The following is a 17,858-nucleotide window of genomic DNA, read 5'->3' on the forward strand; positions in this document are numbered from 1 at the left end:
ATTTTTTTGTTCTTCCTCTTCTCCTTCTGGCACCCCAATAATTCGGATGTTGGAACGTTTCAAGATGTCCTGGAGGTTCCTAAGCCTCTCCTCATTTTTCCAAGTTCTTGTTTCTTCATTCTTTTCTGGTTGGATGTTTCTTTCTTCCTCTGGTCCACACTGTTGATTTGAGTCCCAGTTTCCTTCGCATCACTATTGGTTCCCTGTACATTTTCCTTTGTTTCTCTTGGCATAGGCTTCATGTTTTCATCTGGTTTTCGAACAGATTCAACCAGTTCTGTGAGCATCTTGATAACCAGTGTTTTGAACTGTGCATCCGATAGGTTGGCTATCTCTTCCTCGCTTAGTTGTATTTTTTCTGGAGCTTTGAAGTGTTCTGTCATTTGGGCCTTTTTTTTTTTTTTTTTTTGTCTTGGCCCCTCTGTTACTTTAAGGGGCGGAGCCTTAGGTGTTCCCCAGAGCGGGGTAACGCTGGTTGCTGTGCTGTGACGCTGTACATGGGGGAGGGGCCGAGCTGGAGCAATGGCGCCCGCTCCCCTCTCCACCGAATTTCAGTCTTTCACTCCGCTACCCACAATCTAACTGGGCCCCTTGGTGCTGGTTCCCGAGTGGGTGGGCTTGTGCACACTCTAGGCCCCTGTGGGTCTTCCAACGACCTCTCCTGTGAGGCTGTGAGTCTCTCCTGCTGCCGCCCAACCCCCACGGGCGTTTTCAATCAGAGGTCTGAGGCTTTATTTCCCCCGTGCTGGAGCCCGCCTTTTGTCCGGTTTATCTGTGCTCGAATGTGGGGCTGCAGGGTCTGCTAGTGGTCAGACTGCCTGCCCCGTTTGTCCCACACTCCGCCAGTCTCGGTCCCACCACGGCAACGCGAGTCCTCTCTGCCCTGGCTGCCAGTCTCCGCCCCTCCTACCGGTCTGGATGAATGTTTATTTTGTATTTCCTTGGTGTCGGACTTCCTTGCCGTTCGATTTTCTGTCAGTTCTGGTTGTGCGAGGAGGCGCAGCGTGTCTACCTACGCCGCCATCTTGGTTCTCCTCCAGAGGCTCATCCTTAACAAGCATTTCCATAGGAACGTTACCGTAAAAGTCACATGTGCTTATTGTACAAGTCCAAACCATCAAAAAGGACAGGAAGGAAAATAGGGACCGGGCTGTTTCCCCTCCCACAGCTTGCCCCTGAACACCTGTCCCTGTAAGCTCCTTCTGAGGGACACAAGGACATCCTCACACCACACTCACTTGTGTTGGGGAAGTCACAGGGTGCCCGAGATGCTCCAGTGGGAGTCACACTGCACATGAAGTTGTCCCACAAACTGTCAACTGTGAAAGCTCTGAGGAGTTATTACTGCCCCCTCCCCTCTCCCCAAAAAGGAAACACTCACATTTTTGAAAGGACCTCAGGAAAGTGACAGAGCTATCTTAGTGGCACAGAACGCTTGTAAGGAGGGTAGTGAGGGTGAGGAGTGCTCAGTATGGAGGGTGGGGTGGGCCCCATATGTTCAGATCACATCTGCCAGCCAGCCAGCCAGTGCAGGGGGCTCCCAGGGCCCCGCACACCGTCCGGAACAAGTCCTTGGTCTGTGACAGTGAACTTCTGTCAGCAAAGCAGCCGAGCAGCCACTGTTCTCCCTGGGCTTTGGGAATTATATGGGTTCCTCTCCACCTGCAGGGAAGAAGGAGGAAGGTGACCCTGACTTGCTCCTGGTCCCCGCCCCCCCGAACCCAGGTGGTGGCTCCCAGGAGTGCCCTCACCACACCCTCTGCCTGGTTCCAGGCCTGCTGGCGAGAGCGGGGGCCAAGGCCAGGGAAATCCCCTGCCCCAGTGTCCTGCCTCTTCCTTGGGTTCTATGGCACCTCAGCCACAATTGGGAGCACCTGGGCCTCCTCTCCCCAGCCTGCCACCCCACAGTCACCTGGGGGCTCCTCTCCCCAGCCCGCCACCCCACAGTCACCTGGGGCTTGTTCATAAGGTTCCGTGTTCCTGCCTGTGGGAAAGAACACAAAACAAGAGATTAGGTGAGTGGTGGGTAGAGGTGGGGGCCTGGGCCTCCACCTCCCCTCTTCTCCCCCTCTGGGCCCTTTGCACAGTCAGGCCCAGCAGTCTCCCCTGATGGTGGGATCCTTAGGGCCCCAGGGTGGGGCAGGGCTGCGGGGTGGGGGGAAGGGCCTCAGCAGTAGCTGCTGCTCCCCGAACAGATGTAGCTGCAGGGATGGGAGCAGAACCTTCCTCCCTGTGGGCTGGACCAGCGGGACGGCCACCTGCTTTGTTCCCATCTCACCTACCTTGAAGGTATCTCCTGGTCAAGATCACAACTACCACGGCCAGCAAGAAGAGGGCACAGGTAACCATGGCAATGAGTCCTTGACTAGAGGGCGGTTCTAAGGAAGGCAGAGAAAAGGGGGCACCGCCCCAGACCATGGGACTATCTCCGAGGGCCCTGGGACCTTCCCTGCCCCCATTGCCCCCTCCTAGCCAAGCCCAGCGCCTTACCCCAAGCCACGGTGAGCACGTGGTTCAGGCCAGAGTGCTGCACACGGCAGGTGTACGCAGCCTCCTGCCCGGCTGGCACCTGTACAGCGGCCCACGTCTGGTAGGTGCCGTCCCCGCTAGGGCGGGTCTCCACATACTCAGTCTCCAGGGCCAACTCCTGCTCACCCAGCCACCAGCTCAGTGAGATATCCTGCGGGTAGAAGCCCAGGGCCCAGCACCTCAGTGTGGCACTCCTGTCCTGGGTTGTGTGCCTTGTCACGTGCACTGTGGGTGGCTCTGCAGAGAGAGGTGGAGGGAGGAAGGCTGGTGAGTGGCTGCTCTGCCTGACCCCCTGCTTGATCCAGGCTCCTCCAGCACCTTCAGTGGTGGAGGACAGGGAGCAGATGGGGACTGGTCTCTCTCCGGGGGAGGCACTCAACCAACATTGGAGGTAGGGATGACCATTGCCAACCGCTCCCAAGGGGCCTTGTCTTGAGAATTCCCATGGCGGTGATATAACTTCCTGCCCACCTCCAAGGGAGTCCGAGGTGGGGCTGTTGGGTTCCATACTGACACCCCCCTTTCTTCCCACAGACACCCTAGGGTTTTTTTTTTTTAGAGACTTTACAAATTTGCTGTGACCTCCTGCGCACAGCAGGGCCTGATGGGAGGCTGTTAAATGAAGTCAGGAATGCTGCCCCTTGCCACCCCTGCCCCCCTTAGAACAAGCACAGCTGTGAGCATGTGCTCTGGAGCTGGACAGCTGGGTTTGAAGCCAGCCCAACCCCTGTCCACAGCCTCTGTCTCCCGGGGCCTGACGGAGCTCCATCACTCCTTCCTCTCAGAGTTGTTCTATAGGACACTTGAGGTGTGACTGTTCGTTTTGTGTGTCACCTCGACTGGGCCATGGGGGGTCCCAGCATTTGGACGGTTCCTCGGGGAGGTGAGGGTGCATCGGGGCGAGTCTGTGGACTCAGGAAAGCAGCTGGAGATCTGAACAGGACAGAGAGGCTAATGGGAGGGAACGCCTCCTGCCCGATTTCTTGAGCTGGGACACAGGTCTCTTCCTGGGTCACCAGCCTGACAACACCTGGACTGGAACTGCGCCATCGGCTCCCCCAAGTCTCCAGCTTCTTGACTGCAGACCTGGGAACTCCAAGCCTCCGTAATCACGTGAGCCAATTCCTTACATCACATCTCTTTCTCCCTTTATACCTACAATACAAATCCTGTTGCTTCTGTTTCTTTGGATAACCCGAGCAATGGACCAGGTGAAGGAGGTAGGAGAACCCCTAGTGCTGAATGAGAGTTTAACAGTATGGTGCTGTAGAGAGGCATGGGCCATTATTACCCTCCTCGTTGAACTGGGGAAGAAGCTGATGCACAGAGAGGGCAAGTAACTTGCCCAAGGTCACACAGCCAGCAAGTCCTGGAGCCAGGATGTGGATCCATCTGGAGGCTGAGCTCAAGTACCTGGGCTCTGAACCACCGTGCTCTGCTCTCATACCCACCCACATCTTCTCCTCATGACACTGTTCGTCCTGACCTCCTCTGAGGAGGATCCTCTCCATTCCCTCAGCTCATGCACGCCCCACTGCTCGGTCAGCAGACATCCACGGTGTGCCGTGTGCCCTGACCCACCCCGCCCCTGGCAGCCTGCGGCCTCTTCCCTCATACCCCAGGCACCCACCTTTCTCAGTGTCCATCCCAGCCTTTACATCTCCAGCCCTGGCCAGGGACAGGAGAAGCTTAAGATGCACCCAGGTCTGGGGAGCATGTTTACGAGCCTTGTATGGAAGGAGGGGGATGAAGGGCCTCAGCTTCCCCAGAAGTCCCCAGTGGTCTGGGAGTGGTGAAGGATGCTCTCCCCTGAGGCCTGGAGTCATTTCCCAAGGAGCAGAACCACAGGATGGGAAACCCCCAAAGGACTTTATGAGCCCCCAAGTTTAACCCACTGGCTCTCCAGACAAAGAAAATGAGCCTGAGCCCCGGCCGGTGTGGCTCAGTTGGTTGGCACGTCGGGTTCGGTCCCTGGTCGGGGTGTGTATGGGAGACAGCGATCGATGTCTCTCTCCCCCTCCCTCCCTCCATTCCCCTCTGTCTGGAATCAATAAGCATGTCCTTGGGTGAAGGTTAAAAAAAGGAAAAATATAAATGAGGCTGAGTTGGGGGGCTATTCCCCAAGACCACACTCGGACAGGGGATTCTAGAACACCTCGCCCACCTCACCTGGAGGGAGGGCCTGAGGTCCAGGCTCTCTTCCTACCCTGGTGATTGGCCGTCTTCCGAGGCCTCAGCTGGCTTACCTAAGCCAGGGTGACACGGCCTACCCCACCCCAGGCTTCTCTGTCAAATGGGACAGCTGTGGAGAATGGGAGCATGGGGCCACCCTCTGCATCACCACACGCTGGGCCTTACCTCTCCGGGTGAGGATCTGGCTTCCCAGCTCCAGATACCTGTGCAGAGAGGTGAGGCAGAGGCTTTCCAGGTAGGCCTTGTCATACTCAGCGTAGCAGCGCTCCGAATCCCACAAGCGCTTGGTCTGCATGGCCACAGGCTCAGCTGACACCCAGCTCAGAGTCTCTGAGTCCAGGGACAGGTGGTCCTGCCCATCAAAGCCGAAATGCCAGAAGTTGCTGGAGAGGCTGTCCTCCTGGATATCACAGCCGAACATGCGCTGGGCGCTGTGTATGCCTGTGTGCAGGACAAGCGGGCCGAGGTGAACGGGGGGCTACAGGGCCCAGGAGCCCACCACCCACAGGGGCCTCCAAAGTGTGGGGGGCAGAGTGTCAGCATTTTAAAAAATGCTCCCGAGGTAATTTTTATGAGCAGCCAGGGCCGAGAAGCTGCCTGGGCCTCTCCTGTGGGAAGAATACTTGAGTTCATGATCAGACACACCAGTACTTTCTATGCTAGTGAGGAGAAAACTTGGTGACTGATAGGTGTAAGATGCCCTCAACGGTAACCCAGTTTCAGAAGTGCACACCTGGCAGTTAACAGTGATCCCAGGGGCCCTGGGCTGAGGCACAGCCCTTCCCAGTCTTGGTCCTTTACATCTAGTTGTTCTGGAGCCTTTGGGGCTCCGAGGCTTTTAGTCATTTGGGAGTCTGGGCGCAGCCAGAGGGCTCAGTATGAAGAAGCTGCCTCTACAGGGTGCCAACACAGCCCCACAGTGGGTGTGAGCTCTGGTTGCTGAGCGACGAGGCTGAGGCTGAGAGAAATGCTCCCGTCCCTTGCTAATGTTGGGCAGAACAGGGGTCCTTATCTGGGTTCTGTCCTACCCTGTGTTGTCTGCCTAGTTCAAGTCTATCTGGCCTCCCTCCCTTACTTGGCACAGAATATGACCAGGGGTAGGTGTGATTTGAGACATTTGGGAAGGGTGAGGAGTAAGGCTGGGAAAGGTCTGGAACCTGGTGAGCCAATGGGGGAGACATTGTGTGCTCCCAGTTCCTGTGGATGCTTCCTGCACTGGCTTGTGGGCCAGCTGCTGAGGTCACAGCTGATGCTGAAGGCCCTTGTGGCCCCTGCCTGGCTGTGGAGGAGGAGACTGGGAAGAGCCATGCCTCAGGAGCGTGCCTGCACCCTCTGGCAGGCTGGATGGCTGGACTGAGCGACCACTGTTCCCTAATGGAAGGAAGGGAGTGGGGGCCCGCCTGACGCACCTCCACTCTGGTTGTAGTAGCTCATCACGGTCCACAAGTTCACCTGCTGCACCTCTGCCCAGGCCCTGTGCTTCTGGGTCTCTGTCTCCCAGTACTGGGTGTCCAAGGACGCCATCCACGGGGCCTGGGGCTCGGCCCTGCCCACACGACTGTCGTACCGTAAGAAGGGCTGGTCATCCACGTAGCCTACAGCCAGAAACCGGGGGAGGCCAGGGCCTGGCTCTGACAGGGTGAGGTAGTGGTAGTGGAGGGAATGCGTCCCTGTGGAAACACAGACCGTCTGAGGCTCACACGCACCGCCAGGCTCAGCACTGGGGGTCGGGGTGAAAACCCACCCAGAGTTTTCACTATCGTGAGCAAGAGCAGGAGCAAGAACTAGCAATTTCAGTTACAAAAGTAGGGCATCTAAATGGTTCAAATATCAGCCACTCAAACGTTGAAGCCAAAGTTCATGCGCTCAGGGTTGTGACTTTACTCCCAGTGTCTCGGCTCCTCACTCAGGGCCTACTTACTCATACTGTACACTCCTCGCTGGTAAGCTAGTAAGTGTGGTCATCTGGTTTCCCATCCCGCAACTTAAGAGGTGTGAGTTTTAAAAAAGTTTGTTTGGAAGCTTAATTTATGTGGATTGTTCACTCCCCAGAGAAGCCTATAAAGGTTGGCCAGCACTCTTTGCTTGACCCAGGACTGCTTGGCCCCTGGACTCCGCTGCGGGTTGATGTCTTTAAGTGCAAACACTGCCACAGGCTACTCTCCACTGAGTCCCCAACGTACCCACTGATCCATCCCACTCCGTGCTGGAGAAGACATCCATTCGGCAGCCAGTCCCAGCTCAAGCTATTAAAGCAAATGCTGTACCTTTAGAACCTCAGCCTACTTTTCTCAGGGATAGCCACGGCTCACTCCCTTAACCAACCTCTAAAGTTTTTGCTCAAATGCCACCTGATTCTTAGCCAGGCCTTCCTAGCCCACCCATGGAAATATTTACACCCCTCTCGTCCCCGTACCCCACTCCCCCCGCCTCCATGCTTGGGTCTCTGAGTTGTTCTCCAGAGCATTACCACCTTCTGGAGAATCTTTGCTCTCTACTTGTTTCTCTTACTGATAGTCTCCAAGAGCAGGGATCCCTGTAAGGATTGTGCTATTGTTTTCCCAGTGCCTAGAACAGCTTTCTGCACACAGTAGGTGTGGGTGTTTGAATACGCAAATGGGAAAGCTCAGTCAAACCCATCACAGAGCTGCCAGCCCCAGTTCTGCTAGTCTCTGCCCAGCACCCCCCGCCCCCGGCCCCCTGAGGTTCCCTGACCACAGCATGGCCTCCTCTCTCCTCTGGGCCAGTTTCTCTCTTCCCTCCAGGAAGCACCCCCAATCCTGCTTGGAGATCCTTCAGAGGGGTCTCTGTGTACCCTGAGAGTGATGTGGGCTTCGTGAGGGGGGGGGCAGCACATCTGACTGTCACCGCTGTTTCCACAGGCCTGAGGGAACATCATATGTTTGTTGAAATGGACAAAAAAGAGCCTGAATGGCAGTGAAAATAGTCACAGCTGCCATTTGGAAGTTACCACTGTGTGCCCTGCCTTGGGCTAGCTGCTTGTCAGCAAATCGCCGTCTCAGTTACCCTGAGGGTAACCCCAGGGCGTTGGTGTGATCGGTCCCATTTGGCAGATGAGGTAACTGAGGCCCAGGGGAGGTCCAGTGTAGCCCCCAGAGGCAAATGCACTAGGAAGAAGGGAGCTGGGTTCTCCCTCACACCTGACACCTTCTCCTAAGCTGAGGAAAGGGGCACTGTCCTTTCCCGGCTGGAGAAGCTTCGTATGGAGGCGAGGGGTCAATGTTGAGTGTTGGAGTGAAAGGCTGACATCCAGGCCTGGGCTGGTGCAGGCCTCCTGGGAAATGGCTGGCTTCTCTCTCAGGTTTCCTTGCAAACCAGAGTCAAGATCAGTGGTGGAGCTCTTGGGCTGAGGGCTGAGAACGGGTACACAGGCCTTGGGGGGACAGAGGATGCAGCAGCTCCGCCTCCCTGGGCGTGGGGGAGGGCCAAGAGCCTGTGTCCTCGGGTGGCTGCGGGGTGTCTCAGGCCCTTGAGTTTCCTGTCCAGAAGCGGAGTGTGCTGGGCTGGGCACCGGCCCCTCAGATACTCCTGGAACGTGTGCACGTCACCCTCTGCGGTAACGGGGAGTCTGTGGATGTAACTGCAGGCTCTTGAGATGGGGACATTATCCTGGATTGCCTAGCAGGCCCTACATGTGTCCTCATGAAAGGGAGGCAGAGGGAGATTCCCTAGCTATCAGAGGACTAGGCAACACAGAAGATGGAGCACAGGAAAATCAGAAAGCACTACGAGCCAAGGAATGCAGCCCTAGACTTTGGAAAGGGAGGGAACTGGATTCCTCCTTCCAGCCCTGCAGGGAGCCGGTCCTACTCACACCATAGTTTCGGCCCAGTGAAGCCCATTTTGGAGCTGTGACCTCTAGAACTACAAGACAATAAATGTGTTTTGTCTTAAGCCACCAGGTTGTGGTCATCTGTTACAGCAGCTACAGGAAATGAATACACATGGTATTGTATTGAACTAAAGCCTGTTGCATCCTGTGAGTTTGGGAGCCAGTTCCCACCTGTGGGCCCTGAAGGTCATGGCTGCTGCCCTGAGACAGAGAGAAGAGGATGCACAGTCTGGAAGGAAGGCCATCCTTGGACAGTGGCAGTGAGTCCAGAGTCTCAGCCCCACCAAGACCGAGGCCCGACGGATGGGGAGTGTGGGGTGAAGGGATCCCGTGGGGTTCAGGGACCCCAGCGTTCCACCGTGGAAGCAAAGAGGGCGCAAAGGTGCTTACATGCTCTTCCCAGGTGTGGGAAGGTGACAAAGAGCAAGTAGTCCCAAGGTCAGGCTTGGCTGGAAAGGGAGCGACACCCACCGGTTGTCCTGCCAGGGCAGGTGCGCAATCTGCTCACTAGATGATGTGACTACAGAAGTTCCCCTTCTCCACTTTCTACGGGTTATCTGTGGTCAACCACGGTCCAAAAGTACTGAATGGAAAATTCCAGAAATGAACAACTTGTAAGTTTTAAATTGCACGCCATCTGAGTGGTGTGATGAAATCTCCGGCCCTCCCACTCCCCCTGCCCAGGATGTGAATCATCCCCTTTGTGTGGCGGAGCCACGACGTATAAACCCGCTGTCTGCCAGTCACTTAGTAGCCCTCTCGGCTCGCAGGTTGGCTGCAGGGCACCGCAGTTCTTGTGCTCAAGTGACTGCATAACGGCCCCAAAGCACGAGAGTAGCGATGCTGCGGATTCGGCTGTGCCCAAGAGAAGAAGCCTTACTGTGCTTCCTTTCAGTGAAAAGGTGAAAGTTCTCAACTTAAGGAAACAAAAAAATTGTGTGTTGAGGTTGCTAAGATCTATGGTAAGATCGAGTCTTTGGTCTGTGAGATTGCCTAATTTATAAATTAAACTTTATCGTAGATAGCGTGTATAGTAAAAACGTAGTGTCCGTAGCGTTCAGCACTGTCAGCGGCATGCGCATCCCCTGGGGATGGTGCCACGTGTCCCCCGTGGAAAGGGGGCACTACAGGATTTATGAATGCTATCTGCTTTCGTTACCAATTATTTTTGGTTAAAAATGAGGAATAGTCTACCAATGTATTATTTTTTTAATTTATAAAACCCTTGGGTACTGAACTCTGTCCCAAGTACTTACGAGAGTTTCGCTCAGTTCACCCTCGTGACACCTTCTCGGGCAGGTACTGTTGTACCTGTCCGTGACAGATGGGGAACCTGAGCCACAGAGAAGCGAAGTCACTTGCCAAGCTCACTACAACCAAAGCAGGGCCGGATGGCACACACCCACCCGGTAGTGAACACACTTCTGGGTGAGCCCTGCCCACCCTGGCAGCCCAGTGGGGACGTCCCCGCCGTCCCACTCGGTAAGGGCTTTGTGACCAGCTGCTGTGCATCTGGCCCTCGGCAAGGCCCTGGGGGTGCTGGCATAAGCAGAACAGCCCCCAGCGCCTGCTCTCAGCAAGCTTACGTAAATGCAGGGTAAGCAAGATAAATGAATACACTGTACAACAGGCTGGACAGAAGTAAGTGCTGAAGGGAAAACAATAAAGCAGGTATGTGAAATGTTAGGGGAGGGGTTTAAAATTTTAGATAGAATGGTCAGGAATTGCCTTCCTGTACAGGAAACTTTGAGGAAAGACCCGAAAAAGCAGGCATGGAAGTTTGGGGGAGAGCCTTGCAGCAGAGGGAAAGGTCCTGAGGTACAGGGGTGTTCAGGGCCTTCTGTGATAACACAGGGAAACCCAGTGGCGCCGTGACTCGCTGCGGCAGTAGGGACGAAGGGTGGGCCAAATGCTGGCTTCTCAGGCGTGTGCAGACGTGTCTGGAATGGCCTTCCCTACCTCGGAGCTCGGGTTCCTGGCTGTGACCTCTGCTCCGCTCCAGACGGCTGCACCCGTGGCCTGCCCTCGGCACTGCGTGCCCATCCCGGCAGTCAGGGGCCCGTTTTGAGGACAAGCTCACGATGGTGGCCCCTCACTCAGCAGACTGCCAGGTACTGCCTCGCATGCGCCCAGTGAGGAGCCTGCCTTCTCTCCTGCCCTGAAAATCCCACTGCTGTCTGCTCCTTCTGCCAGATGGTCCTGGGGGGCCCATCCTGCTCTCTGGGGGCCTCACACATGGCCCACACCCCTCTTTTGCCTCAGGAAGACAGTCGGAGCTGTGACTAGACTCCCACGTGCTCACCAGGCCCAGGAGGGACCATCATGCCTTGGGCTCCAGCCCAGAATGTGGCAAAATTAGCTGTGGGAGCAACTGTCAGGCCGCCTCGCTGGCTCTGGTGCTCCCAGGTGCCACCTCTGCCTGGCTGTCGTCAGTGCCAGGCACTGTGGGGCCACAGCAGGGGGAAGTGAGGGACATATGGCAGCTGTGCGGGGGAGTTTGGTCCTGCTGCGACATGGCCGAAGGAAGTGGCCACATGCCCATTGCTGCCTCAGGGCCTGCCTGTGCCATTGGCCCCTTGCTGTCCCTTCCTGGTCACTAGGCCATGTGGCCAGCCCCTCAATGGGCAGTCCTGCACCCCTGAAGCAGTCTCCATCTCCCTCTGACTGTGGTGGGGAGAGAGGTGCCTGGTCCCTTCCCTCCCTCCAGCCCAGGAGACTGATTCTGCCTCTGTCCCACCTCCCCACAATGCGCGTGGCACTGCTGCTCTCCAGCTGTGTGGCCTTGAGGGAGGCAAGCCTTCCTCCACTGTCAGTGGGAGTCTCACAGCACTGGAACATTCACTGAGGTCGTCAACGTGAGGCACAAGTACAGGAGGCCCCCAGACATCACCTTCCCAGTCTCTCCATCCTGTTTGGAGGGGAGAGATGGGCCTGGGAAGGAAGGAGGTGGGTGGGGAAAGCTGCCTGAGTGAGGAGCCAGCCCTCTGGAGACCAGATCCCAGCCCCCCTAGGCACCCTCGGGAGGCTCTGGCCTCTGTGTCCCCCAACCTGGCACAGTCCATGTTCCCTGAGCCAGTCCACCAGACTCCCAGACTGCAGACACGCCCTCCTGCAAGCTGGGGCTCCTGGCCTCTGCCATCCTGTCCGTCCAGCAGGCGGGCAGGGCCTTACCTCCAGGCCATGACTTGTTTTCTGGCTTCAGGTTGGCCAGTTCTGCCATCACCACCTTTGCTAAGGAAGCTGGGCGATCGGCTACCACAGGCAGTGCCCAGGGGCTCTCTGCAAGGGGGAAATGGAAAAGGGAAGTATGAATCTCCAGGCACAAATATCCTACACACCCTCGTGTCTGCTGGGAGAGAGGGCATGGAATGGCAATGAGAGGCATGTTGGAAGTAAAGAGGGACCTGGGGGCCTGGCCTCAGGAGTCACCAGAAACTTCCCCAGCATGCAGGTGCAAAGTCAACAAGGGGAGTGCTGGGCCTCAGTGCCAGGTGTGCTTCCTCAACTTTTTAAGTATTGATGCATGGTGGGTTTTTTTTTTTAATTTGTTTTCTATTTTTTTATTGTTCAGATGCATGAAGTTTTTACTGGCGTTTCCTGTAAGGTGGGTCCTGACTGTTACCACTTAGAGGGGAGGGAAGCCAAGGCTGGGCTGCCCCTCTTCTGCCCCAGTTATCTATCACCCAGCAGCTCGGACAACCTTGGATTGAGTTATTCTGCAGAGAGGGGCACTGGACACTGGCAGGTGCTGAAAGCTCCCAGGGGCCGCTCATGTGCTGCCAGGTGGGAGCCGCACTTCCTGGCCCGCATGCGCGCCCAGTCAGTGCTGCCAGCCCTGACCTCTCCCCTTGCAGTACCACTCATCCGAAAAACATTGAGCACCTACCACTCACCAGGCACAGAGCCAGCGAGGGGTGGCGGTGTGGGGACAGAGATGACGTGAGGCAGACACGGCCCCAAGGGAGGTCAGTCCTGGCAGGGAGGGAGACAATTAAACAACTGGCTCCAGTAGGAGCTGATGAGTGTGGGGTGCAGGAGGTACCAGGTGCTGGTAATACCATGGGGACAGGAGGGTGCTGGGTCAGGGGTCTTGTAGGCTGAGGCCCAGAGGAAACCTCACCAGCTGTGAGTTTCCAGGCAGTGGAGTAGTTGAGGAGGGAAGAACATTCTAGGTTAGGGAGTCTTCAGGCGTTACCCCCTGGACCAGCTGCATCAGCATCACCTGGGAACTTACATTCTCAGGCCCCTGCCCTAGTGAGTTCGAAACTCGGGAGGTGGGGCCCAGCTTTCTACTGTCCACAAGCCTTCTGGGTGACTCTTAGGTGACTCTAAAGCTTGAAAACCACTGCTCTTGGCAAAAAGAACTAGCAAAGCAGGAATGCCCAGAGTGAAATTCAGGAAATCTAGGAAAACTAAGGTCAAGGGCAGACTGAAAAATTTCAAGAAATGAGTCTGGGGAGGAAAGAAAGGGCTATATGACCTCTTCACACCTCAGTTTCTCCATCATAAAGTGGGGGACGATTGGACTGTTGTAGGGTTTAAAAGTTAATATTGCAACATTATAACTAAGTTATATTGCAAGGCCAGAATCGTGTCTGAGCTGAGGGGCTGCTGTTCAAAGCATCTGTCAAATTAGTCCACAGGCAAGGCCACGTCGGTGCAGGTCCCAAGGACTGGAGTTCATGGGCAAGGTCTGGGCCAGAGAAAGGACACAGCTGTGGTCAGCATGGAGGGGACCCTGAGTCCATAAGCCTGCCATGGAAGGAAGGGTGGGGGAAGCACAATGAGAAGGGCCAGCTTATGCACCTGAAGAGGATCAGGGAAGGGTAGAGGGAGACCACGGGAAGTCTCAGGGGTCCCAGCCCGTCAAGCCCCTAGGAGCATGGCTCTCAGCGCGGCACTCTGGCCTCTGAGGTCCCTCCCTGAGCCCGCCCTTCGCACTGCTCCCACCTCAGTGCCAGCAGCACACCCAGCTTGCTCCTCGGGCAGATGCCCGAGAGCCCCCCCATCCTGCTCTCACCCCACAGCCCCTAACTCCAGCCTTGCCTTAGTAGCCAGCTTTGTAATTGCCCATCTTAATTATTCTGTCTCTAGTTGTCTTGGTCCCCAGGGCCACTGATTAATTCTACCTTTTTGCCTCTGTCATCTGGTCAGGACGCTCTGCCTTGGCTCTTGCCCTGAGGCAACATGGGCTCCAGAGCCAGCCTCCTGGGGTCCAAATCCTAACCAGCCAGTGGGACTTTGTGTGACCTTAGGTAGCCAGACAATCTCTGAGCCTGTTTCCCTGTGTTTACCATGGGGATATACTGAATCAGTGTAATGTGCTATGAGGCACAGCTGCCTGTTGCAGCACTCACAAATCTGCCCTGAAAGCCTCTTCCTTACTCCTCAGTACCTGAAGGGAAGGCGGGCATCCCGGAACATTGTGAAGGGGCCTGCCAGGAACATCTGGCTTTGTCCCTCCACGTGCCATCTCCCTCCTACAGTTTGGCACACAACTGGGGTTACCCCATCCACTCCTTCCTGCCTCCTTGGCTTAGGGTCCCATCCCCCTGGGCCAGCCCTGACCCTTTCCCCCCACCAGGCTACAGAGCCTGTGTGATACACCCTTGACTGAACCATCCCTGCCCCGCACAACAGAAACGTCCCGTGTGCCCCACAGTGCACCAGGGAGGGGCTGTAAGAGGGGCATGGGTTCTTACTCTGGGGTCCATGCATCCCCCCAAGCTGTGTGAACCTGAAAACTCGAGTTCCAGATCCTCAACTTGGAGGGAAAAAAAGAACCTCTTTATTTTCAGAGACTTCTAGCAGACTTTTAGCCTCTCCGCTCATGATGATTGAAGGCACAATGTACAGCAGAGTTAGCAGAACCTGTGCTTTGGTCCCATACAAGCCACAGGTGTTTCTGAATCCCAGGACAGCTGTTGCAGACACCTGGGGACACGCTTTCCCCTCCTCACTACTTCCATACAATGGGAGTGGTTAGCCCTGTTGCTATGCATAATTAAATGTAACTTAGAAGCACATATATTACATATCACAAATTTATATTTCTAGGTAAAATTTTTGATAGCTTTCTTGAAACGTAATTGGATTCCTTTGTATTCCTATGTATTTCATTTTATGTATTGATAACGTTCTGAGACGGCATGTAAGGCACAAAAGGTTTAAGAACTCCCACTCCACGTTCCAGTGCTGCCACCTCGTGTCGCCTCTGGGCCATATTTTAAATCTGTAGATTGTAAATTGAGGATGTTCTGAGAAGCGGAAATGGCTTCTTGTAAGTGAAGCTCTTAAGACCCGCTGGCAGAAAGGACCCCAGCTATTGTTACTGCTACAGTAGTGCGCACTTCCCGGCGAAGAAGCACCGTGCAGGCCGCAGTGGGCGGTGGCCTTTCGGAGGGGCGGGAATCCAGGATGAGGTCAGGCCAGGCCAGCTCTGCAAGCAAAACTGAAACTGGGAAAGAACGGAAATTCCACGGGAGCCCCCGGGAAACCCGAGAGAGCCTCACCGAGGAGGGGCCAGGGAGAGCCACCGCGAAGGGCCGGAGCCCGGCCGAGCTGGAGGACCGGACGTGTCGGCCGCCCTCAGATCCCTGTCTTCAAGGAGCTTGACCGGATCCTTCCTGGAGCACCCGGCCCCGGACGCCCAGTGCGCGCACGAGTGGCGTCCTCCCCCGCGCGGTCCCCACCTGCTGGCCTCTCACCCCGATCTGGGGGCTGCACGGGGACGTGGCAAACAGAAGCCCTGCCTAGCCCAGGGCTCAGCGTCCCCCACGGATTCTGCTCTCCAAATCACCACGCCCCCCAAGCCCGGAGGTGGCCTCCGCAGTCTCAGCCACTCTCTCCAGCGCTTTCCTCCACCCCCACCCTCACTCGGGTCGCGCGAGATCGCGACTGCGCCCCACGACTTCCGCCCCTCCGCCACCAGTCACCTGTCGCGCTCTCCCCCGCCAGTTCCAACAGCAGCAGCAGGAGCAGCAGCGACGGGCACGCCGGGCTCCGCGGGGCCCCGGGCGCCAGACTGGCGCGCTGCCTCCGGGCGCTGGTCCCAGCGGAGACCGTCTTCATCTGTGTGGCCGGTGACCTTGAGTCAAAGCTCCCAAACCGGGTCCCGGGCGACGGAAAGCTCTGTGTCTCTGGTGCTGCTCAGCGGCTTCCTGGCCCCGCCCCCGGCCCGGCCCCGCCCCGGCCCGGCCCCGCCCCGCCCCCGGCCCCGCCCCGCCCGTGTTCTCTCCACCCCCGCAGTCCAGCTGGGCTCCTGCGGATCCTCAAGGAGAGAGAGGATGGTCCTCGGAATGAGAAAAACAGGACAAATACGAAAGAAAGCCGGTCGTGTTGATAATTATGAAATACAGCTTATGTGCTTCTTCACTGCCTCACTACCCGGCGGCGGAGCCAAACAACGTCACTGTGTTTGGGGAAGGGGAAGTAGGGCAGCTGTCGGGCCAAGGCACTGTCCTGCTAATCCAACTGTGCTTTGCTACCTCTGTTCGTTCGTCCCGGGAAGAACATCTATATTACAGCTAGAGCTTAGTTATTTGTCCCATCCAGGGTCACAGTCCCCCTGAATTCTGACCCGGGGCCCTGTGTTCAGGACAGAAGATTTCAGCTGGGCATTTTCTCCTGTTTTGAAACTTCATGGGAGGCCCTGTCCCAATTGCCTGAGGGTGTTCCAGGGACATTGGCCAAACTCTTCCCCTTCCCTGGCTCCACTATCCCTGATTTCCTGCTCAGACATCCACACGATTCTCCTACAGTGTTTCCCATGGGGAGGTGAAGGCTAAATCCTCCTGTGGGTGCATCTGAGACTCTCAGATCTCCACGTCCTTCCCAATGGTACAGCTTACCTTTCAGGGCGAAGGGCCTGGGTGCAGAATACTGGGCTGCTCCTAGCAGGGTGGGAGAGGCTCACCATCAAAGTCAAGTTGTTAAAATGAATTATAGCTCTCAGATCTCTGCCTCCAAAGACTAAAGACAAGTAAAGACACCTCAGGACTTCCACAGGCTTCTGCAACATATGTCAGATTTTGTAGAAAGAGCCCAGGAAACCCAGACTCTCAGGGGACCTGATGTGATTGTCAAAACCACTTGCTGAAGAAAGAAAGGGCCACTCCGAAGCAGAGATGGAAAGCCGCATTTATTATGTGTTAAGCACCAGAGAGCTTGCAAGATAGTCTCTCTGAGCCAAGCTGGTGACCTGACAAAGGGTTTTGGAAAGCACAGTCCTCAGGGACTAGGGACTATTTTCAGAGATGAAAGTGTTTGCATTCAGCTTGAGGGCGGTGGCAGATGCGCAGGGCATGGTGAAGGGCTGACTTTCAGAACTGTGGCCCCTGGAGTGAATTGTCACTGATCAATGACCACACTGGTTGAAAAGTTCCATGGTTTCTTGGTGTCATGTCTACATAGTGACAGGCCTTATGGGAGCTATTAATTCTCACCTTTTACAACCTCTGGCTAAGGTGTCACCTGCCAATAACAGGCTCCCTGGCTAAGGTCTTCACTACTCTGGCCTGAGACCTTCAAGGAGAAGGAAGCATGGAAGATGGCAAACAGCACATGTTGGTTCTAAGTGGTTGATGTCAGCTGGCTCCAGGGAGCACGGCACCCTCCTGGGTGGGAGTGCTGGCTGCTACTGCCCATGAGCAGCAGGGAACGACAGTGCTCTGGGCTGGAGCCCGTGCCCTCTCTCCCAACCTACACGTCCCAGGGTCTGCGTAGCACACCTGAGAAGGATGAGGCAGGAAAAGAAATACTAAAGGTTGTCCAGGTCCACAGCCAGGAGGGACACTCAGGGTGGGTGGGGTGGAAAGAGAGAGAGGAGTGTAAGTGGACAAGAGCTCCTGGCCAGGGAGGATTTGAAGCTATAGTGACCATGGTCCTGGCAAGCTCATGCTGAGAAAGCTGCTTTATGGCAGCAAACCCATCCCCAGATAGCAAACCCAGCCCCAGATGGCTGGGACCTGGCAACCCTGGTGGGACAGACAGCCTTTCAAAGCTCCAAGGCCTCTTAGAAAGGCCAGCTCCCTGTTGAAAGGCAAGTCTGAGGTCAGTGCTCCCTGGCTGGAGAAAGGTCATGTTCTCCCCACCTCCACCCTTGGTGCTGCGTCTCCACACTCACGTCTGTAGCCGGGCACTTCTCTCTGGCCCTGCAGAGAGGGCAGCAGGAGATGGAGGCACAGAGACTCGGCCAGGAGGCACTAATCGCTCCTCTTTCATTTCTGATTTTGTTTATTTGGGTCCTCTCCTCTTTTCCCTTGATGAGTCTGCTTAAAGGCTT

General features: G+C 56.0%; 1 protein-coding gene across 1 annotated transcript; it reads right to left on the reverse strand.

Moving 5' to 3' along the window:
- Positions 1–382: 382 nt before the first annotated feature.
- LOC112297492 (BOLA class I histocompatibility antigen, alpha chain BL3-7) lies at positions 383–15,743 on the reverse strand. Its single transcript, XM_053913350.1, has 8 exons — positions 15,511–15,743; positions 11,747–11,854; positions 6,132–6,392; positions 4,888–5,163; positions 2,491–2,766; positions 2,283–2,378; positions 1,952–1,984; positions 383–1,662 (listed from the first exon to the last, which is right to left on the reverse strand). The coding sequence occupies exons 1-8, from the start codon at positions 15,644–15,646 to the stop codon at positions 1,643–1,645; spliced, it is 1,206 nt and encodes a 401-aa protein (XP_053769325.1). The 5' UTR covers positions 15,647–15,743; the 3' UTR covers positions 383–1,642.
- Positions 15,744–17,858: the final 2,115 nt, after the last annotated feature.

The sequence above is a fragment of the Desmodus rotundus genome, chromosome 10, assembly GCF_022682495.2.
Source record: "Desmodus rotundus isolate HL8 chromosome 10, HLdesRot8A.1, whole genome shotgun sequence".
NCBI classification, from domain to species: domain Eukaryota; kingdom Metazoa; phylum Chordata; class Mammalia; order Chiroptera; family Phyllostomidae; genus Desmodus; species Desmodus rotundus.

Bases quoted from the DNA above. Each gene is read 5' to 3' on its own strand.
- LOC112297492 (XM_053913350.1), bottom strand. From the start codon at position 15,646: ATGAAGACGGTCTCCGCTGGGACCAGCGCCCGGAGGCAGCGCGCCAGT. The intron at 11,855-15,510 runs GTGACTGGTGGC...TCCCCCTTGCAG, and splicing joins GGCGGGGGAGAGCGCGACAG to AGAGCCCCTGGGCACTGCCT. The intron at 5,164-6,131 runs GTGCGTCAGGCG...TCCTGCACACAG, and splicing joins CTACTACAACCAGAGTGGAG to GCATACACAGCGCCCAGCGC.